At 42.2% G+C, this 23,479-nt stretch overlaps 2 protein-coding genes and 3 long non-coding RNA genes across 6 annotated transcripts in view; all 5 read right to left on the reverse strand.

Annotated features, from left to right (window-relative positions):
* LOC116223509 (attractin-like) overlaps positions 1–17,804 on the reverse strand; it is a 49,673-nt gene extending 31,869 nt beyond the window's left edge. The window contains exons 1-3 of the mRNA XM_042709811.1: positions 17,445–17,804; positions 3,222–3,305; positions 1,225–1,338 (exon numbers count right to left, since the gene is read on the reverse strand). Coding sequence (XP_042565745.1) covers positions 1,225–1,338; positions 3,222–3,305; positions 17,445–17,680 — 434 coding nt within the window. The 5' untranslated portion in view covers positions 17,681–17,804. The remainder of the gene's footprint in view (positions 1–1,224; positions 1,339–3,221; positions 3,306–17,444) is intronic.
* LOC122133455 lies at positions 10,502–11,130 on the reverse strand. Its single transcript, XR_006152768.1, has 2 exons — positions 10,955–11,130; positions 10,502–10,831 (listed from the first exon to the last, which is right to left on the reverse strand). It is a non-coding gene; the product is annotated as an uncharacterized LOC122133455 (long non-coding RNA).
* On the reverse strand, positions 11,277–11,469 carry LOC116223401. The gene is made up of 2 exons (XR_004165063.1): positions 11,411–11,469; positions 11,277–11,308 (listed from the first exon to the last, which is right to left on the reverse strand). It is a non-coding gene; the product is annotated as an uncharacterized LOC116223401 (long non-coding RNA).
* On the reverse strand, positions 11,598–12,069 carry LOC105898712. Its single transcript, XR_001162320.3, has 3 exons — positions 11,935–12,069; positions 11,798–11,832; positions 11,598–11,707 (listed from the first exon to the last, which is right to left on the reverse strand). It is a non-coding gene; the product is annotated as an uncharacterized LOC105898712 (long non-coding RNA).
* A 4,356-nt stretch (positions 17,805–22,160) lies between the features above and the next one.
* eif2ak3 (eukaryotic translation initiation factor 2-alpha kinase 3) overlaps positions 22,161–23,479 on the reverse strand; it is a 33,831-nt gene continuing 32,512 nt past the window's right edge. For both annotated transcript variants that reach the window (XM_012838233.3, XM_031580526.2), the window contains exon 18: positions 22,161–23,331. In XM_012838233.3, the coding sequence (XP_012693687.1) occupies positions 23,158–23,331 (174 nt within the window). In that variant the 3' untranslated portion in view covers positions 22,161–23,157. The remainder of the gene's footprint in view (positions 23,332–23,479) is intronic.

Consider the following 23,479-nt stretch of genomic DNA (forward strand, 5'->3'; position numbering starts at 1 on the left):
GGTTAATTTATCACCAAACAACGTCGGGGGATTGCACAAACACCGTCATTACCTGTTTGTCTGATGCTACAGGTCAGAGAAGAAGTAGGCTGCAGCCGTTTGGCCTGGCGCTCAGCACTGCATACGCACTAAGTGGAGGAAGAGGAGGGAGGGGCGCGTGGGGCTTGTGAGCGACGCGGAGCATGTCGGGGCGAAATTCTCACAAGAACTCAAATAAATGCCCCGTCATATATCAAAATACATTTGGGGGGAATTGATGACAGAGAGAGTATTTTTTATTCTTAAATATTGATGAATGAAGAAAAAATTTGGCTCCAGCAGAAGGGGCACTTTTGTCATCCAGGGCAAAAGGGCAAGTGCTTGAGCACCACTAGGGGTCTATCTGTGCACGTGCCTGATATTCACTGATATGAAACAGACTAGATAACTAACCCACATATACACAAACACTCACATTCTCAGTGACGCACGGCAATGATGAAGTGTAATGGCTATGCATGCAACCCGAATTGTCCAACGCACTCCTCGACCAAGACCTCTCCAACTCCAGTTTCTTATGCCCGACAACTTGGCCATCGGAGGGTCAGACTTATATAGTGGAGAGATGACGGGGGCCTTGAAACTGTCTTGAAACTGTTGAAGTGGCCAAATGGTCAGTGAAATTCCACTGTGCACGAGCCCCACGGAACTCTGGGATCAACTGATAGGCTGACCTCTGCCTGGACCCCAGGTCCCGTGAGTGGCCTGCACAGTGGGGTGCCCCAGCTGGGTGCAACTGGTGAAGCAGCCTTTTTAACAGTGTTTGTGTGTGTGTGTGTGTGTGTGCGTGTGTGCGCATGTGTGTGTGTGTCCTGAGATGATCCAGGATTATCAGGAGGAGTGAGGACTCCAAGCCTCAGACACACTCCGGCATAAACCACTTAACTCACTGATACCATACACACACACGTCTAGCATTTCACCAATCTCACTCTTACACACACACACACAAATATGTCTGAGAGGTGCACACACTTTGATTACAGAAATGACTCATACCTCAAACCTCCCTTGCCAAAAAGCTATCTGTCACAGTACTTTTTTTACAAACAACCAAAACATGTCCACACACATTCATACACACACATTTTTTTTACATTCCTACACCCCTTAAAAAAACATCCGGCTACCACCAAGCCCAACATACACAGAAACTGACACCCACACAGAAACGCCATACGGTACCTGAAGGCAGCCAGCAGTGGGGAATAGATGGAGTCTCCGTCATAAACATACAGGGTGTCCCAGCTGCACTCCGTGGCAAAGTGGTTGAACCGCAACCGCAGTATACTATTCGGCCTGCAGAAGGAGAAACAGCGAAAACATGAGCTCCAGTAAGGCGTGTCTGTGTGTCTGTGTGTCTGTGTACAGTCAGATTTGTGTTTGCCAGAGAAAAGCACACATACAGCATCCCACTTTAGAAGGAACTTTAAAAATGGCTCCTCAAGGGTCCTCGCCCTCTCAGTGAAATCAAGTAAACGTGCAGAACATTGAATATACCAAATGCCTGTACCAGCGAATTATAGCTCCTGAAATGGAAGTTGCCTGACTATGATATTGTAGAGTGATGGTGGTACAACATATTCAGAGCAAAGATTAAAACATTATCACAAATAAAACAATCTTAAGACAGATTTGTTGGTCCATGTGTTTTTCTGTTGGTGTGATAATGTGAACTGCATATAAACACTGACTCCAAATGTCATTACAGAGAGCCATTGCTACAGAAGGTCTTCTGACATCAGCTGAATGCGTTTATGAATGTCCTGCTGGGCGACAGGATGGTGATAAATTATATTATATATGCTTTTACAGTGGGTGGGGTTGTGTGGCTCTTACATAAATGCAATTTACAGAGGCCATGTGAAGAGAGAGAGAGATTAATGTTACCTTGGTGGCATAGCTATGGTAATCTGACCTGCCAGCCTGTATTACTGTATACGCATAATCTCCTACTGCTACAGATGCTCCAAAACAGGGGTGCATGCATGCAGCTTTTGGAGAACACAGCCCTGTTTTGTGAAACCGTCCATTCGCAGCGGTTTTACACTGAGAAACATTGGTTCACCGCAGTCCAGAAGCAGAGTGGAAACACTATTTAGATCAGACGTTGTGGACAGTGGAGCCCCATTTCATGAATGACGCCTCTAGTTACTCTGCTGTTTGACAGCAGTGGAGTAGCGCTTGATTGGTCCAAAGCATGCAAAAGGGGTGGAACCTGGGTCATGGACAACACTCATTGGTCAGTCAGGCAGACTACAATTCTTGAGAAGATTATTTTCATGAAATCAGAGGTGCTTAGGGAAGATTTGCTTAACGGACATCAAATGTGGTCAGAGTGTGTAACAGTGGAGATGTGTAAATGTGTGTGTTTTCTACGTGAGCTTGTCAGTCTGCGTGTGTATTAGGGATGCAACGGTACAGTGGGCCCACGGTTCGGTATGCATCACGTTTTTTGGGCCGCGGTAATGGTACGGTTTTGGTATCTTTGCCTATGGGCAAATAAAACGTTCTATTCGGAAAAATGGCAGCATGACTTGACTAGGCCTGGTTTCTGTCTCTAGCACAGTGAGGTAGCTTTCACTTGCTCTGGAGGTCCAACTATCAGTGGAGAGCGTTAGACAGGGCGTCTGAGTCAATTTGCTTTCAATTTCTCTCTGTGATGTTTCATAGCTTTACTGCTGAAATGTGTGCGGGAGGGGATATTGTAACAAGGTTCTCAAATGTGCTTCTCTATGTTTAGCTGGCCTTTGCCATTGTCAAGTTGGAGCAGAGATAATCTTGTTTTTAGATTCCCCTCTCTTCTTCAGCTCCTTTTTGCATACAGAGTGCTGATAGGCTCCAGGGATGTTCTGTGGATCTGAATATGCAACGTGCGTGCAGTCTGCAGCGCAATAAGCATGTTTTGGAAAATATAGGAAAATGACATAACGTAATACCGTGGTTCGCGCGCGCGCGCGTGTGTGTGTGTATTGAACTGGGGTCATACCGATACGTTTGCCATAATACCGTTTACCAATGCATCCTTACTAGTGTGTGTGTGTGTGCGTGTGCGTGTGCGTGCGTGCGTGTTTGTGTATTGAACTGGGGTCATACCGATACGGTTGACATAATACCGTGTACCAATGCATCCCTAGTGTGTGTGTGTGTGTGTGTGTGTGTGTGTGTGTGTGTGTACTCACTGTCCCTCTATGAGCCAGGTGCATTTGGTCTTGTATTTGTAGTTTCCTGGTCCATCTGAGAGGAAGCCAGAGGGTCCGGACAACCTTCAAAGAGCAAAACAAGTTAAGAACAGATATCAAGATGGCCTGCATTCAAAACATACACACAAATACAGACAGCTCCGGTCCATAGAGAACAGCAAGGAGAAAAAAAAAACAGGCAAACAGAAAGCACTGGAGAGAGACATCAGTAGACCTCTGCCTTAGTCTCCCATCACTGTCTCTCCATCTCTCTCGTGCACACACACACACACAGACAGACAGACACACACACACACACACACACACAATACACACTCACTCACTCTCTCAAATTCACACCATTTTACAGAGCTAATGGATGTAATATTCCTCATTAAAATCCATTAGGCCATTGTGGTCTGCTGCACCATGCTAGGCACAAGGAACGACAGGAAAGGATGAAAGAGCCAAGGCAGAGAAAGGAGAGAAGAGGAGAGAAGAGGGGAGGGGAGGAGAGAGAGAGAGAGATGAGAGGGGAAGGGAGAGGAGAGGAGAAAAAACGAGAGATGAAAGAGAAACAGGCACACAGACATGGCCAAGGGGCCCAGAGAGTGACATCAGAGAGATTTTGAGAGCGACACCTACGGAAAAGAAAATCACAGGAGGACACAGGGGGGAAACAATCAACTCGCCCTTACAGAGGCTGGGTCTTCCACAAGCCCATAATGCATTGGGCCAAATCACTAGGTGCACAACAACAACAACAATAATAATAATAAACAACTCTCTGCAGGCACACAGTCAGTGCCGCCGCTCCCAGAACGCGAACTACGCGCTGTGTGTAGGGCACCAAGTTCTGAGGGGGCACCAAAAAATAGGCAACTGAAAAATCATCATAGTTATAATAATTATAATGCCGGTTTCAGTATAGAAATATTAGGCACCTTTTAGGCATGTATATCACAAAACAGGCAGAACAAGCGATATATTTAATTGCTCAAAAAAAGTTACGATGGTGCCCCCCCCCTAAAAAAAAAATAATAAAATAATACACACTCAACTTCGCAAGCTCGCCGTGGGTGCCCTTTCCTATCTCAGTGGCCTGACGAACTTTGACAGTAGGCTAGGTCAACTTTTCGAAAATGGCCTCAAAAAGACAACAGGAGTTAGGGGCAGAAAAAAAGAAAGAGAAAGAAACTGCGAGATGATGCCCGTGCATCACTTTCAAGTAAGTCCATGTTTAATCATTGTTAAATACGGGAAATGTGCTGCTAATTTAATGGTTATGCATACACCTCGAACTAGCTGACGTTATTGCTAATGTTAGCACACTCAAATATGTTATAACTTAGGTGCAAGTAGTGCCAACCGTCCCGAATTGTCCGGGACATCCCGAATTATAGGTGATTTTGATTTGTCCTGTCAACAAGCGCCTATCAACTGCACTTGACTCCACAAGCATTTGTTATGCCAACACGAACAGGTGAAACTCGTAGCGAGAGACCATCATGCCTCGACTGAAGGACAGACTGCCCCAACTCAAATAGAGTATCTTAAATCACGATACAGTTGGAAGCTTGCACATTACTGCACACTACTGGTTGTTTTCATATTTCATATCAGCATTCTTTACACATGATGAACTGGTGTTAATATGTGTGAATATGAACTCATGAATATGAACTCGTTCATACGAAGTGTCACAGGCACCCATTATAATTGTAGAAGTTAAATCGAGGAGACTATAACATTTCATTTCATGCAAACGGAAATCTTCCATTTAAATCGTTTAAAGTTATTAAAAGTTTCCTTAGCTGGCTAGCTAGCTAGCATAGCACCTAGATAACCATAGCAACCAGGAATCACAACTTTAGCTGCAACGTTATAGTTCTGTATTATAATAATAATAATAAAACTTTATTTATATAGCATCTTTCATGCAAAAGAATGCAGCTCAAAGTGCTTTACAGCAAATACATAATATGCACAAAGAAATGACATGCACATAAAAATAGACATCAAAGAAACATAACTCAGATATAGTGCAAAAAAAAATTAATTATAATTATAGAGATATATTTAATCCAACCCCTTAATATCACCAGTAGAGATTTAAATTAAATTAAAAGTATTTATATATATATATATATATAGTGCGAAGTGGTAGCTAGTTAAAGGCTAATGTGAAGAGGTACGTTTTTAGTTTTCTTTTAAAGATGTTAAGCGAGCTGGCTTCCCTGATGTCTATAGGCAGTATGTTCCATAGCACTGGGGCGTAATTGACAAATGCTGTGTCCCCGATTTTCTTACGGCGACAAGAAGTTGTCCTCAAGCAAGTCTCATTCTCAGACATTTCTCAAGCTTTCCCAAGTCAGACCTGGAGGCCAAACTGCAAGAAAAGCAGAGAACACATGGCTCAAGCAAGTCTCATTCTGGGGCGTAATTGACATTCTGGGGCGTAATTGACAAATGCTGCGTCCCCGATTTTCTTACGGCGACAAGAAGTTGTCCTCAAGCAAGTCTCATTCTCAGACATTTCTCAAGCTTTCCCAAGTCAGACCTGGAGGCCAAACTGCCAAAAAAACAGAGAACACATGGCTCAAGGAACTACAAAAATAAATAATAATCAATAGGGAGTTGGGCTGCGGTGGGTTGTTTTAGCACGGCTCTTGTCCTATATGCCAGGCCCAGCCGTTCCCTCTTCATCGGGTGCCATTGTGTGTGCCCTGGTGTACGGCGCCAGATCTGCAATGTGCCATTCCTGCCACTAACTATGGTGGAGGCATGTGAAAGATCTCGCTGTCCTCCGTCGAATTCGTCGGATGCCCACGCTTGGTTCAAGTTAGCTTGTTCAGGAATAACAGACTTGTAGAAGACGGCTTAGCGAAAGAATGTGTTTTATTCAGTCACTAGCCACGGTCAGCTCGGCGCAGCACGAGCATGCGCTAGGCACGTCTGCTCACGGCTTGTTCTCCTTGCTTCATCTTCTCAAACATTACAGAGAATACAGACATTTTATATTGCAGAATTAACATGAGGTGTAAAGGGGAGGGGATGGGTGTGTCTGGAGGTCAGAGGGGAAAGTCTAGCTTGACTGGGGCTATGGTCAGGTATGGCCATATAGATGCTAATGCCTTGTGGCCTCGACCATCCTGTCGTGGCTGTAGACAAAGGCCAGCTAATGTTTCTAGCTCCAAGGCACACAAAAGCCAGGAACCATGTCTGATGGCTCATCAACATAGACAAAAGGCCAGGAGCCACCTTGATGGCTCTAGCTTGTGCTATGCCAACTAGCTTTTGGGGGTTGTTGCAAGTATGTGAAATTATGTGAAGTTATGAACTTAAATTAGAAAACCACCTAAATCTAACAATTTCCCCATCTGATCATAAATCAAAATACATCATGATCACAATAAACCCTAACAAAACCATAACGAACATAATCAAACATAGTGATCAAACAATCCAACATTGTTACAAAATGTCAACAAACAAGTGTTCCCATAGTGTAGTGGTAAAAAGGTTTAAAACAGAACACATGTTCTTATAGTGTAGTGATATCAATTTATGTTCCTATAGTGTATTGGGATCAATAGTCAGGATCTGGTGTTTCTTGCAACCAGTATGTTATGTCCTTTATCTCAGGTGAAATCGAAAATCCCATTATTTGCTTGGGTAAAATTATTTCACGGCCCTGCTTTTTGCACAGCGACCCCCGCCTTCTGCGAGCTGTGAATGGCGACCATGCATCTCAGTTTCTGTTGGTCAAGTCTTTGAATGTTGTATCGTCACTGCTGTCCAACGGGTAAGGTGAATCTGGACAACGGTGGTGGCTTGGTCAATGCAGCGGGTCAATGGTTCCTGCGTTCCAGTTCCCCTCATGCTGCTCCTTAGACTGTTGTTCTGAAAAACAAACAGAGAAAACTGCGGCAGTATCACATATTCCAAGAATGAGGCATTTCACTCATAGGACCAGAAAAAAAACATAACACTGAACATTAAAACTGCCTTAATACTAGGGCTCTGGCCTATATCATCAACCCATATCTCATAATCATGTCTATAATCAAGTCCATCATCTAAATTCCCATCCAATCATCATATCATTGCTAAAAGTAATGATATGATTAACACAAAAGAGCATGACTTGATTTTAGCCGTAGTCAAGTTGCTTCCCTCTTGCGCTCCACCAGAGATGGTTGTTCTGGGGCAATGCATGGTGTGCTGTGGGTGCCGTCAGTTCTCCATGTACCATGACTGCAGCAGCAGAAGGGAATGACAATACTTTTTGTGGTTTCTCACACAAAGTACGTTCCCCATCACGTGGCTCTGGATGTCTGCACACCACTCTGGCTCTCTGCACTGCTCTCGTCAATTTTGTACCGCACTGACTCTCAACTGGCCTAGCATTTACCTTAAATTCCAAAACCTTACAGAACATGCTTTCATGATCTCCTTCCTTGTTATATTTAAAATAAGCAGCATGTCTGCCTCTGCCCTGAGACCTGCATTCTCTTGCCCAATGGCCATAATCCCCACATTTACGGCATACATCATTTGTTTTCCTTCTGGACCCACATCTGGGTTTGGGATGTTGAAATCTAGAAGAATGCCTCACATGTCTATCAGCACATCGAGCTGTTAGCGATCTCAACCTTATAGTTCCATCATTAACATCTGAGTCTACACTCAGGTTCTCTGGCTCACACTCAGTAATTAACATCGGCATTGTTCCGGATGCGTCACTTTGTCCTTTCAGAGTGGCTAGCTCTGCCTTCAACTTAGCCAATACACTTTCAAGAGACGAAACTTTATCTCTCTCCAATCTCAGAATTCTCTCTGATTCTGCATTCTGATGTTCCCTCTGACGACGCATTAACTGATTTAGTGTGACAAGAGAAAGTGGGATTTTCTCTTTCACACGCATGAGTTTTCCAAAACAGCGTTTGACGTCGTCTAGACACCATAAATCATGTTCAATATTATACTTAAACTCAATTTTCCTTTCGGTCTCATCCAGTTTAAGACTACTATTCAACAAGCCTTGGATTGTCTCAATCATGGTTGCCTCGTCCACCTCCGGGACTCCTAAACCACCCTTCTCAGTGGTTGGGATATTTTTAGCCTGTTTCAAATTCTTCCTAAACATCTTTATATCAGACGAGTTATGCGCGCCGCGCTCTCAGCAATTTAAATGCTCTCTCTCTTCACAGATGTTACACAAAATACCTTCAAGTAAAACTATGCCAACAACTGGTCACTTGCTTATTTTAGGTTTAAATCTTAATTTAAAACGTTAGGTTCCGATCAATAATCTCGCTCCAATGAATGAATGCCCATATCAAAACGCAAACGAGTTCTCGTCATTTCATCCATCAAGCTCACACCCTGAATAGAGGTATACGGACATTTGCGATTAACACTACAGGACAGTCAAGCACGGCAAAACTATTATCAAACCTTCAAAACAAACACCAGATCTCTAATAACTAAATAAAACAGAAGTTCTTCACTTCAACGAGCTCATATGCTCCCGGACAACGGTCAGCTGGAACTACGAGTTTAAATCCCTTTGACGGCAATTAAAAAACGAAACGCTATGATCAAAATGACCCTTGCAATGCAACTCACCTTACTATAACCCATCCAATTTATTGCAATTATTACAGTTTACCCGGACAGCAAATCAAATCGCCCACTCTGATAAATTACTACCTTGCTATGCCACTTCTGTGCGCAAAAGCCATCGATATAATTATCAAACAAAAATCCTTCCCGCAGTCAACGCTCGGTCAGTTTATAATGCGACTTTTGAAATCGTCTTTCACCCTGTAAAAATTCAACACTGGAATTATTTCCATTCGGACCTCAGTCCCAAGTAATTTATCAAACGTTTGTTCACAGCCTACACCGTTATGTATGCTTTTCCGAAAAGGTAATATTACTAATAATAGATACCTTAAACAATACAATTCAACAAGGAATGCTCAAAATGCTTACGATTGTGGAATCGTAACACGTACAAACAAATGATCTGTCTCGGAAAAACAAAATCACTGTAGGCCCAGCTTTACAACCCTGTATTCCTGCTAACTGGCTCTAATTTATCACAGCAACTTTCGGTTAGTTTTTTTTTTCAGCGGAGTAAAAATTTAAATGACTCTCACCTTATTTCTCTTCTTGACTCCGTGAAAACTGGACGTGGAAACACCAAATGAAAGATCTCGCTGTCCTCCGTCGAATTCGTCGGATGCCCACGCTTGGTTCAAGTTAGCTTGTTCAGGAATAACAGACTTGTAGAAGACGGCTTAGCGAAAGAATGTGTTTTATTCAGTCACTAGCCACGGTCAGCTCGGCGCAGCACGAGCATGCGCTAGGCACGTCTGCTCACGGCTTGTTCTCCTTGCTTCATCTTCTCAAACATTACAGAGAATACAGACATTTTATATTGCAGAATTAACATGAGGTGTAAAGGGGAGGGGATGGGTGTGTCTGGAGGTCAGAGGGGAAAGTCTAGCTTGACTGGGGCTATGGTCAGGTATGGCCATATAGATGCTAATGCCTTGTGGCCTCGACCATCCTGTCGTGGCTGTAGACAAAGGCCAGCTAATGTTTCTAGCTCCAAGGCACACAAAAGCCAGGAACCATGTCTGATGGCTCATCAACATAGACAAAAGGCCAGGAGCCACCTTGATGGCTCTAGCTTGTGCTATGCCAACTAGCTTTTGGGGGTTGTTGCAAGTATGTGAAATTATGTGAAGTTATGAACTTAAATTAGAAAACCATTTAAATCTAACACATGCTACACTCTAAAAACAAAAGGTTCTATATTGAACCTTTTAGGGTTCTATAGCTTGGTACATATATGGCACCCTCAAAGGGTTCAATATAGAACCATTTCAGAGGGTTCAATATATGGCACCCTCAAAAGGTTAAATATAGAACCATTACAGAGGGTTCAATTAAAAGAAGCCTTGGGGGTTCTTTTCTTTTTTTAAAAAGGGTTCTAAACAGCACCTTTTAAAAGGTTTATTCATTCTCCCAAAACCTTTGATCGATTTATTTTTTTGTATCATATTTTAACACTTAATCATCAATAATAATAATTAATGATAGTGAATAATACTGCAATAGTGCCTCTCAATAATTCTTGTATAACCATTTGGGAAAGAGCTGTAGGCAAAATGCAACTATTAGTTTAAATAAAATAACCAATAACTTGATAGCAAACCTTTGTTTACATGCTGTTGTTACTATAAAAGAAAGAGAGGAGAGGTGGATTCAAAAATGGACTGTATTTTTTTATTTAAAAACTCAACAGTAACAGTGATGAACTAATCTGGTTATATAATTTCAGAACAGGGATGGACACTTTTTTTTAACTTTGTATTTTGAAAAGATAATGCTCTGAAAAGCTAAGGGTATGCTTGATCTGCCGGGGGTACTCCACACCAATGACGAAGTACATCTCCAGCAGACATTGAATGGCATGTGCCACATCCATCTCGCCGCTTATAATGGTGATGCCATCCATCATAATGGATGCTCTCCTGGCAAGGAGGGGAGTCTGCATCGTGGAGGCTGATGACCGGAAATGAGTTGGGTGGTTCCTATGTAAATGAGAAGTGTGTAAGGGAAAAAAAAAAAAATTTGCACTGTTAAAAACCAACACATACCTTGTTTAAACAATTGAGAATATAATTCCGTATCTCATTCACAAAAATATTGCAAACCTCTTGTGTTGGATAATTCCCAGAAAGCATCTGGACTGCGTTTTCCAATCTGCACTTATTTTCTCTCTGAAATTAGCCATAAGAAATGTGTAAAATTAAGAATTAAGACCGGCAATCAATGACAACTGTGACTAGCAAGCAGATAGACATACAGACATAGGCACACAGTTGGGCTAAAGACAAGAAAGAATTAAAAAAATGGCACCTGATGTCCAGGTGGTTCCTCCAGAGGCACATGGTCCACAATTCTGTTTCTTCCAGCACCAAACTTTCTCTTAATTTCCTGGACGTCAAGTTGCCTAAAGGTGACCTTTCTTTTTTAATTTTGTTCCTCAGACACTCAAGTAGGGTCTCCTGTGGGTATAGACATAAATTATGAGGCTGGCACAAAATCAAAGTAGTATAGAAATTGAACTGAGGAATAATGTTTTGCATAACAGTTGGAAAAGAACATACCAGAGGAGCTGTGTTCTCCAAGAAACGGAAATCTGGTGATGAGATCCCAGAACATCTGTATTTTTTTTATGGTTTGGGTACCTGAAAGATCATTCATTGTAATTAGAACTTGCCTACTCAAATGGTTTTATTTTTAGTCTTTACACTGTAATTCACTTACTTTTTCTGGGGGGAAGGTGGACAGACTGAATACTGTTGGCCATGGTTGGGTCAAAGAAGACGAGCATGGTCTTTGTCGAAGCATCATTCTCAACACTGGCACAGGACAGTCTAGACAGGACAGTCTTTTGCCTATGCCTATGGTAACATAATTTGAACATCACACACTTAAAACTTCACACACATAATAGTAATGAACATGAGTTAATGAAGACATGCTATACTTACTGTCAGCATGGTCCAGGGGCAATCCAACTTCATGTCTGGATGAGAAGAGGAAAAGTTTTTAGTTTAATTAAATGCTTACTCACTTCCAAAATGCCTATTTACTACCATGTCTACTGAATGATTAACACCTCACTTACTGTTCTAGGAGCTAGTTCAGTTCCTTCACAAACATCACCTGCAATTTCATAGACGGGGATAGTTCTTCAACCATCCGTTCAGTGAGGCCCAGTAGTCTCCATCAATTTCCTGTTCTTTAAAACGAAAAATAAAACAAAAAAACTTGTGTTGACAATGATACAACTCAATTATATGTACTTGATGGCTGGTTTCCTGTAATTTAACTAGATAGCCTGGTAATTAAGTAGTTACTGCCATATCATTCTGATTTTGCATTGCTGGCTGACGTTTGTAGCTAGCTAGTTAATGGCAACTCGCCATGCTAGCTAGCACGCTAAATTTAGTTAGCTTAACTTATCGGGAGCCGGGAGGACAGTAAATATCATTGAACAACAATAGTGGATACAAGCTCAAAATCATATAATCGATAGTTGATTTTATTGTCAGCCTGACAAGGAAGTAGAAAACTAATCTTAATGATGGATCCAGTAGGGTGACAGGATAGGATAGCTAGCTGCTGCTAAAATCATTCAGAGACAACGAATTTATAGATTCTAGCTAACCGGTTAACGCCCACTGACGTTTATGAAGAACGCCCCTTGTTTTTTACTTAAGAGGCATAATTTCTGGCTTTGATTTGCAGACAACACGGGTAATGATTATGATTGAAATGAAAGGGATTAGGGTTGTAATGTGTGTCACTTACCGTTAAATCCAGTGAAGAATGAACGTCTTCAGAAAGGTTCCATAAACGGTCGTTGAAGTTCAAATAACCCTCACGTGTATGAAATAGCACCCTTTTTAGGCCAAAGGGTTCTATCTCCTTGGCTAAGACCCCCATGGTTCTATATAGCACCCCCATGAACCCTTTTTTCTAAGAGTGTAGCAAACACGACTGGGCCTCACAAACAGCATCCAACTTCCATATGGGATGTTGAAGAAAGAAAAAAAAAAACCTTAATGTCCAAAGGGCAGATAATAGCCCATTTACCCAGTGAACAAGCGGTTTGTAGTTTAATATGGCAAAATTCCTCCCCCTCTTCGTCTTGTCTACCTGGCACTTAAGACCTGTGAAACGGAAGCTATTGGCTATTGGCCTGCTCCCTGGACAGGAGAGACGTCCACAGTGGGGAGGAAGAGTGAGCACACTGGCGGTTAGAAGTCCTATGATGCAGGAACTGGGCAAGCAGGATGTGAGGTTTGCAAAGGTGAGGCTTATCAGTAGCCTGACGATGTCATACTCATAATTCTAGTCAGAATATGAGTCTGATACCGCTCCGTTGGACTGTGATTATGGGGCGTGTTTCAACCGAACCAGGAAAAAAAATGCCTCTTCGCTCAATTGGATATATCTAGAACCAATCAGAGCAACGTAGTATGACCATAACGTAGACCATGGGGCCAGCTGATACATTAAACTTTTACCGGATCCCGTAGGAAGGACGGCAAAAACATCTTTTCGATCGACAAATGCCTTGATCGCGTTTCTCTGTTCCTCTTTCAAAATGAATGTGCTGTCAATGTCTTCTAAAACAGACTCGAATTTCCACATTTCAGCTCTCCAACGGCAGCCATGTTCACCCCAAAAGCTCTTTGGTGACGTGGTTGATTACGTTAGGGTTGATCATCTGTCCATCAACGTATAAAGCCCGCCCTGACAATTTGATTGGTCTATCTATCTCCTCACAGATTTTTGTGAGGAGATAATTTCTCCCCAACGGAGCGACACCAGACCGAACTTCCCGACCAAAAAATGTGTGGGTGTGGCTAAGTTCGTCTGGCATCCAGGCTAGCTTATCAGCATATCATCAAGAATATCATCACTGGAGATCCAGATCAGCTGTAACGGTTCAGTGTGGGTGGTAGGCTTTCCACTGAATCACTGAGCGCTGTTGCTATGGACCAACCTGATCTTATGGACACTTTGCAGTCGGTGTTATGTTTGTTCTTGCAGAACAGATCACAGATAGATCACAAACAGGAATCAACCTCCTGATTCTGATCAACAGAATATATTAATGTCGATATTTGACGATGACCGTGCTGAGTAGTCCTTTACGGTGCCAGTGCGGTTAGTACGTTTATTTTATTTTATTTTATTTTATTTTATTTATTTATCTCTAGAAAATCTGTGTGTTTTTTACAAGTGTTTGTAACCCCCCCCCCCCTTTTCTTTCCTACTGTGAGGCGCATTGTGTTACCTCCTTGTATGAAATGCGCCGTACAAATAAAGTTTGATTTGATTTGATTTGATTTGATTTGATTTGATTTGATAATGTCCCAGTAATCTCCTCCTTCAGTGCTCATTATCAGCCAGGAAGTGGTTTCTCATACGGGTACACGATTTACATCACACAACATTTCCATAGCTTCTTTTCTGTTTGAAATCCACCGCTGTTGACTATGTTAGCCTGTAAACATGCAGTCTTATTTGAAATACAAATGTGGCTTCCACTGTGTACAGTTTGTCCACACATGTGCAACCTTATGGGTGGAAAGTCCTTGGCCTGTTGGGAGTTTAGACAATGCAGCTGCAGTCCCATATGGGTTCTTCTCCGTTATGAACCAAATGAAGCATCTATAGAGCCAAACTCTTCAGGGTCAGCCTAAGCATCAATAGCTGGTGGACTGCCATCATTAAGCAGTAATAGTGTCAGGGAATTTTTCACCCTTTACCAGGACTGTATTAACCTCAGAATTAAGACACACACCCAAGAATATAATAAATAACAGACTTTTACTCTGGCAAGTGCAGTGGTTTCAGACCGCTCGTCAACATACACTGCCCCTCTGGTAAAATGCCTAACCCTTTATTCCCAGAAGATGTTCACAGTTCATACAGGAAGACACTCCCATCTGCTCTTTGGTTCCCAGAGAAAAGAATGTTTACCTAAGACCCCCAAACCCAAACTCTGGGTCTTACAACAATAAATCAGTCTTAACCTAAAGATTTCATGACACCTCTGAGTTCCACATCTCTGAGTTCCAAAACCCCCACTTTCTCACAAACTCAGCATTCCTCTCATGAGAACAACGAAACATCTGAGTCTTCCATTTAACAAACTAATATCAAACTACAACTCATATCATGATAATAATTATATAGCATATTTCTTTCACAAATAGCCTACAAACACACACACACACACACACACACACACACTAAAATGCCAATCTGAGCCTAAGCATGACTTTGTTTCATGACATGCCCTCTAAAATGAACATGAAAGCCCTCATTGTGTGTCCATTGTAAAGACATTGAGGAGAACTTCAAACAAGTGATCAACCGCTGCCTTCATGGTAGGCAGTTTTTTTTCTTCTTCCTTGGTTCATTTTGCTAATATGCTTGAGAGTTCTTACATGGCTACAAAAAAATCTCACTCTTTTCCTTCCTCTCTCACAAACACACACACACAAACACACACACACACACTAGTAAACAGACAAAATAAACCTCAAGGAATTTCAGCTTTGGTTAAGTTTACAGTATGCTAGTCAGATATATTGAGGAGTGTAAAGGTCATGAACTGTGTGCAACTCAATTTTGTTTTTATGGTATGCTCAACAAAACAGTCTTGCACTGCACTGCCAATAAATAAGTCTGCACTAGGAAGATAAGACTAGTGAAATGTTAACGTTATGATGACCAGTTCACTGTAAAGTTCTCTATCATCTAGCTCATCATCTAGTTGTGTCTCATTGGTATCATCACATCATGTTCCCTTTCCTTTAAGCCAACAGAATTTCAGCATTTCCCTAAGACTACTCTGCATTTACAGTTTCCCAGGCCTTGACATCAGACATTTAAGATACAGCGCTTCTTCAGACTTCATGCACCTGCACAAAAGAATTGTAAATGAAAAGTATTCGAATCAACTGCTAATTAAATGAGAATGAGCATAGCGTGCCAAACCAGTGGCCCCTCTGGGGATTGTTTCCACTGACCAATGTCCAGCAGCACGCCAGCTGTCCAAGTCATAACATAAAACTAAGATTAGCAAACCAGACCTGAACAGGAACGGATGATAAGCGTTACCAACAACCGCTGAGACAATGTCTGAGCTGGTTGATGTATAACGGTAAGAAGACCACTCTAAAGGTGACTAAGCTAAAACAACTATCTGTCTCAATCACCAACAAAGCTATTTCCACATAGACCATACCTGTCAACATTTGAGTAGCAAAATCCGGGAGATTTCGGCAGTGGCGGTGTGTGGCGAGTTTTGAGGGATGGATGAGAGAGGCGGGCAAATGTTGGTTGTTGGGATGTTGTGCATATAAGTATTTATAGACAACGTATCTATTATGTATTATGTGGTCTTCAGTATATAAATAAATACACAACAACTGTATTTATCAACCAAATCTAATTTATTTAATAATTATTATGTATGTATTCACAATGAATGTATTCACAATCACTTATTTATCAATATAACAACCAACTATTGCAATAACGTATTATTTATTCATGACTTTTTTTATTACAACAAAATAATTCACATGAACATCACAGAAACAGTTGATGTAAGCCTGCAAAGGTCTCAGGATATACATTATAATTTAAAACAATGGCCAGTAGTAGTAGTGTGTGTGTGTGTGTGTGTGCTTGAGTCAGTGTATATTTGTGTCTGTGTGAGTAAGAGAGGGGGGGGCACAAAGAGTCAGTGATACAGAATTGAGGAGAAACTATCAGATTGGAAACAAATCTCAGGTTTTGCCAGCTATACAATCTCATAGAAATCCTATATGGATCTATACAGGATAGCAGTTAAAAGTGAACTACTGTAGTATTGTATATGTGGGTGGCTGACTTGGCTGCCCTACGTGTTTTCTTAGATGGGTGTACTTTGAAGGAGGCTTAGTATAGTTTATTTTGCAAGACGAGAGAGCACAAAGTGCTGTTTTTCAAACTTGTTCTATTCTCTGTATCTATTTTTTTTAACCATACTGAAACTCCTCGAGACATATGTGGAATGCGAAGTAATGCCTGATATGTTGACGGACGTCATTCTTACCGCCATGCCCTATGTTGAAATCGATACGACAAGCTTTGCAAAAAGCATGACTATTATCTAGATATCTGTTCGATATGCATGCAAACTCCTCTGTCTAGCAAGACTTAAATTTACAAACATATTTCACCTTCTTCGGTGGTACCCTGGCGTCCCCTTCTGTCATTTTCCCTTTGAGTTTGAGTACATGATCTGGCAACTGTAGAACATTTTGATTTGATTATTAATAAAATACGTTTGGACCTCATAATATACGGGAGATTACCGGGAGAAATGACAAAACAGGAGGGGGGCAGGAAAAAAAGCGGGAGAAACCCGGGGAAAACGGGAGACTTGGCAGGTCTGACATAGACGCAGAAGCCCAGCGAGTCTGCATTCAAAACTGACCCGCTGCTTGGTTTCAGCTACACTGCAAACAGCCATCACGTCGCATACCACGTCATGCAAACATGTGCATTCGTAGCCTTTTCTCCGGTACTAGCCTACCTGTCACATCGCCTCTTCCCTGGTCTTACCTGAAGCGGCCGCCGCAGTGTTGGCATTGGTCCCCAACCCAGCCCGGGTCGCAAAGGCAGTTACCAGTGGCGGCGTTGCACTTTCCATTCATGCAGGGCTTTTCGCATTCTTTTGCTTCGGCGAGAGTCGGCAGTTGCACCAGGACTGCTAGGGCGGCGAAAGAGAGGAGCGTCCGCGACAGTGATAAACGCTCCAGGCGGGGGCCCCAGCAGGCCTCCTGAACCTCCCCAGCCATATTCGCGAAAACGGCTGCTGGCCCTTCGGTGGCGGCGATTCCGTTTGCCAGGGTATCGCAGGGCTCTCAAGTTTTGAAGACAGGCAAGAGTGACATACCACCACGCCCCCATTCCGCCCGCCCGCCCGCCCCTGTCGTATGCCCACATACCAGCCCCCCCCATATTATTATTAGTGTTTTTGTTGTTGTTAATAATCATTTATTTTTTACCTGACATCTTTGAAAGACATATGCAATGATTCATGCAATGATTAATGCATCCTTGGCCAGGATATTTATAACATGCTGGTATGCCTAATGAGCTCGCGTTCACAACTTCACCAGGCGTGTTCAAGCAAACACATTTACAAAAAATAATGCCCATAATAACATCATTGAATATTAAGGGCTGCCTAATATTCGTTCGAATTATAGGCTATATATATTTTTAATAGGCCTACTCGAATTTATTATAGCCTATTAACGAAGTTCGGAGTCAAAGCTATAGTGAAAAGGCAGGCTGTAGCTCATTAAAAACTGATTATCTGGGAAATATTCTCTAACTGCAGTCAAGTTGTCATTGCTTGGATCAAACCATTGTGAATTTGTTGTAACATTAAAACAGGAGACGACTTACTCTTTGTAGAAGACTGATGCTCGGAGCTCCAGTGGTTTCCTCAGGTGAACGAAAACTTTCTGAAGATCATTCACGCGCAATTCCAGGATGCTTTATTTTCATTGGTTGCTGGATTCAATCATACCCAGATACAACAGATACAATGGATACGTTTTTTTCTGATGGGCTACACAATAGCCAATTTCTTTTTTTTGATTGGCTGATAAGTGGCACCTCACGGCAGAACTCCAGGGGATTCGGGGAGAAGTGCTTGATTCATCAATGGTGAGGTTAGCGCGGCCAGGTCATGTTTGCGCGCTGCGGCACATTAAATAGCCTAGAGTTTTTTTTCAGCGTGAGAAATACGATGTGTGGCGGGAGTGCGTGACTAAAGACCGAAATGAGTGACTGTCACGCTCAATGCGTGACACTTAGAGCCCTTATCGCTACCGGACCCTCGTTCACGAGAAACTTGAACAAAAGCCAACGTGGTTCAAATCACAGCTGATATAATGTAAATATTATTTTTTTTTCATAGACATATGGTTGCGACATTTTCATAAATGAATTAGCCACATTCTACTGATTTCCCGTAAACCATACACATGAATCAAGTTTGGCCAATTTGTTTTCTCTAATCCTGAGCAGTTATTGGCAATGAAATTCTCACGGTAATTTTCTCGCCTTACACATATCATAGTGGAGTTTCTCATTGGTTAAGAGCGCCCTCGTGTGAAATAATTTTATATTGCGACTGTGAGTGGACCTCCTGGAAACTGCACTTCAGATTTTCTCCCAGATAATATGGTATAGTATCTCCGCTTGATTTCAACATACATGAAAATATCGTGCAAATATCCTTAATGGAGATAAATATCATGTGAATATCCTCGATGGATATACATTTGGAGCCATAAGAACAGCAGTAATGACAGGTGGGCTTCTACTGACTTGGGAGACTAGGTAGAGGCATGAGTTGAATACCTTACTACGCACACATGCAATACCTAAATAAAATATATATCTGCATTCCTGTGTGTGGGAGTGAGATGAAAATTAAATAACGTTCTACCTGGTTTGTAATATTAACCGTCGATGCCCTGTAAACAAGGACACATCCTCAAAATAAACATGATTAAAAAATAACTCACTATTATTGAATGTATACCCAACCACACACACAAATTGAAATGTATTGGTTTGGGTCATTGCTAATTTTTTTCAGGATTGTAAATAAATTGTGTGATTGAGCCTGACCAAGCTCTACCGATGTACGTAAGACTGAAAAGCAAAGAATACTTTAGCAAGACAATCTATATAATTTATACGCATGTGTTATATAGAATAATGTATATATAACAAGACTGTCCTTTCTACTGCTTAAGAGGGACATCTGTCTGAAACAACCTGATTTACAAAAAGCATTGAAATTACACTGAAATAGCACTGTATCCCTGGATTTGTCTCTGCTATATATTTTTAATTAAACCATGACACGTATGTATAGAATATGCTGTGCTTAAAAGGAATATAGGGCAGCAAGTAGTTTGAAAATAGGTTGTCAATCATTCAGCTAAAACATACTGTTCACAGCAAGTGAACATTGCATTATATTGATCATAAATATATGCTACTCATTGAGCTCCACTGGCTGCCTGTAGCTGCTCGCATTAAGTTCAAGTCACTTATGCTTGCCTACAGAGTGATTGCTGGTTCTGCTCCCACCTACCTAAATGCTCTTGTAAGCGCAAATGTTGCACCCAGGATGCTGCGCTCGTCTAGTGAGCGTCGTTTGGCTCTGCCGTCTGTGCAAGTACGGCAATCCAGACTATTCTCATTAGTAGTTCCACGTTGGTGGAACGAACTGCCTAGCACTACCAGAGCAGGGGCGTCTACCTTCAAGAAGCCTCTGAAGACCCAACTCTTCAGAGAGCACCTCCCTTCCTAAACTGGCACTTCGACTAGTGCTTAACTTGCACTTACAGCAGTTACATTCCTGCACTTATTTTTCTTTTCTATTTCGTTTTTTTTATTTTTTATGATTTCTTATGTAAAGTAGTATTTATTGTTACACCAGGGTTCTAATGCCCGTGGCTTGACTGTTCTCTCCCTTGTACGTCGCTTTGGACAAAAGCGTCTGCTAAATGACTAAATGTAAATGTAAATAAATATGTATTCCCTTAAAATGTCTACAAAGGCATTAATGAGTGCTACATTAACCATTCATATGAGAGAAACATGCAATTCTATGCCTCCCTCTACTCAGCCTCAGACTGGTTTAGTCAATGTTACCGCTATTCTTGTTGGGGTAAGTAGGATCTAACCGGCAATGTGTCTGCTGCAGTAGTGTGTTCTACGCTTACATTTCACTCTGTGGGTGGCCACCGTTTACACGGTTTGGTAAACACAAATGTGACTTGCAACTGCAAAGTCTGGATATCAATGACGTCCTCCCCCCCCCCCACCTCAGTTTCTTGTCTGTGTGCCATGGATCTGTCAGCAAAGCATCGGAAACATCAGTCTTTTACCCCGCAGCAATCTGGAAAGGCCAAGCTTTTAAAGCTGTGGAAAGAGTGTGCTCGAACAAAGAAAAAACACCTGCAACGTTGTACAAATGTCATAGAACGTTTTTTTTTTATTATTAAATCCTGACTTATAAGAAGTCACAATATTCCAATGCGCTCCAGTGTCTGAAACACATTCATATATAACTTTTTTTTGTTTAATATTTATAAACCACCAACCCCACAGGATTGATTTCTGCAATGAACATAAATAGAAACAAATAAACATATTTACAAGAGAGAGCGAGAGACAGAGCGAGAGAGAGAGAGAGAGAGAGAGAGAGAGAGAGAGAGAGACAGAGAGAGACAGAGAGAGAGAGACACAGAGAGAGCAGAACGGAGCCCAAGGGCACAATCGTGGAGTTTAAGAGAGGAGTAGCCGGTATTGAGGACAACACTCGTCATGGCTTGATATGGAGAGAGGACAGAGACATCAGCGGAGATGTGTTTGGAACATCACTTATACCCTTTTCAGTAAAGAACCCATCTCTGGTAAAACAAGGCAAAGCCAGCCTGCACAGTTATCTTGACTGGAGAGATATGGAAAGACTCAGCAGACTGTCAAAAGAGTGGAAATATTACAAAACGATCTTGAGTTACTTTGATATACTGGGGTTTTTAAACAATCTTGAGTTACTGTGATATACTGTGGGGTGTTTTTTTGTTGGATACTCTTGGAAATTCTTAAGATGGTGAGCATAAGCTTGTGAGCACTTTGTCCAGCGAGTACTACAGATGGTTCAGTGAGAGTGTGTGTGTGTTTAGATATTATACTGTGATCAACGGAATGCCCACGCTGACTGGGCTACATGGCTCTAGGTCACAGTGTGTGTGTGTGTGTGTGTGTGTGTGTGTAAGCCTACACACACACACACACACACACACACACACACACATATGAAACTGTTGACATTTTTGAGTAACACACACAGTTCATCCTGATTTTCAGGTGTACGCCCAAGAAAAGCTCTCACTTCTGGTCATCTGAACATCCAAGCCTTTGATAGAAATCAGTTTCAGGAAAATACGTTTTCCGCAATATACAAAAAATTACAAGTAAAATCTCCTTCATGAAAGAACGCTTTAGAAAAAAAATGACAATTCCAGTAATTACTTACTGTAAGTACTTACTGTAATTCACAATTTAAGGGCAGCTTTGATATTTGGTAGCTGATGTGATCTTCAGTCCTGATCCCAAGTAATGCCATTACAACACCACACACACACACACACACACACACACACACACACACACACACACACACACACACACACACACACACACACACACACACACACACACACACACACACACACACACACACACACCCATCCATCCATCCATCCATCACTTGAATACACTTGTCTGAAGGCATCAAAACTCATCTCACCACATCAGTGATTACGCCTACACTGCCTCCAAGTTAAAAGAACAAAACAAAACACACACTGAGAACATCATGGTGTGCCATCTCCAACACACTCCGTTTGGTAAGGGTACCGCAGGTCTCGTACGCACACACACACACCCGTCACACAGCCAGACCAAAGTCAAAGGTCAGGGGGCATCATTGGTTATGATGACTGGGCGAGGTCGTTGCTAACAGTCTCCGTTTTCAAGCTTCGCCTGTTCCAAGGCCATTCATACCTCCAAACACTGAGGCCACGTCTTCCGTGTTAAGCGTGTATTTGAGAGTGTGTGTGTGTGTGTGTTTGTGCACGTGTCTAGGCGTGTGTGTGTGTGTGTGTGGGTTTTGTTGTCTTTACTTATTTACACTCAGAAAGAGAAAAGGAAAGGGTCCCGTGTCCATTTCAGCCAAATGCTGAATGATGTTTCCATGGAGACAGAAAAAAAAAAAAAAAAGAACAGAAAAAAGTTCAGACAGGCGAGAGAGATTTCCCGACTTCCTCATGCAGGCAGAAAAATGGACTGATATCCCAGCTTCCCCCTTTGAGGCGGAGAAGCGGACTGCAGCAATCAAAGGCAGTCTGTCTGCATGATCGTGTGTGTGTGTGTGTTAATGAAAATGTATATCTCTGTGTGAGTACAGGTTAAACATCAGCTGTTGTTTGTAAGTGTAGTGCAATAGAGGAAGCACAGCCTCCAGGGCTGCTCAATTAAGTGTGTGTGTGTGTGTGTGTGTGTGTGTGTGTGTCTATGTGCGCATCTGTGTGATGTACGAGTACATCTTCCTTTAGATGGAATGCTGTATTGTCTGTGAGTCTGGTCAACCCTGCAGGGCAACTCAAATGTGTATGTTTTTAAACGTGTGTGTATTGATCTGCGTGTGTGTGTGTGTGTGTGTGTGTGTGTGTGTTTATGTGTGTGAGGAGCGAGAAGGTCTTCCTGCAGAGGATGCGCTGTATGTCCGTGAGCGTTGGCGGGCTCTGCAGGGCAGCTCAAAATCGTTGAGGAGCTCCTCGTCGGTTATGTCGGACGCTTCTGGACGGTCCGCAGGGTTGCGAGACAGCATGGAGTGCACCATGTCCGCCTGGAACACACACACACACACACACACACACACACACACACACACACACACACACACACACACACACACACACACACACACACACACACACACACACACACACACACACACACACACACACACACAGCAGAATGGTCACGTTTTACCC

The sequence above is a fragment of the Clupea harengus genome, chromosome 14 (assembly GCF_900700415.2).
Source record: "Clupea harengus chromosome 14, Ch_v2.0.2, whole genome shotgun sequence".
Classification (NCBI taxonomy): domain Eukaryota; kingdom Metazoa; phylum Chordata; class Actinopteri; order Clupeiformes; family Clupeidae; genus Clupea; species Clupea harengus.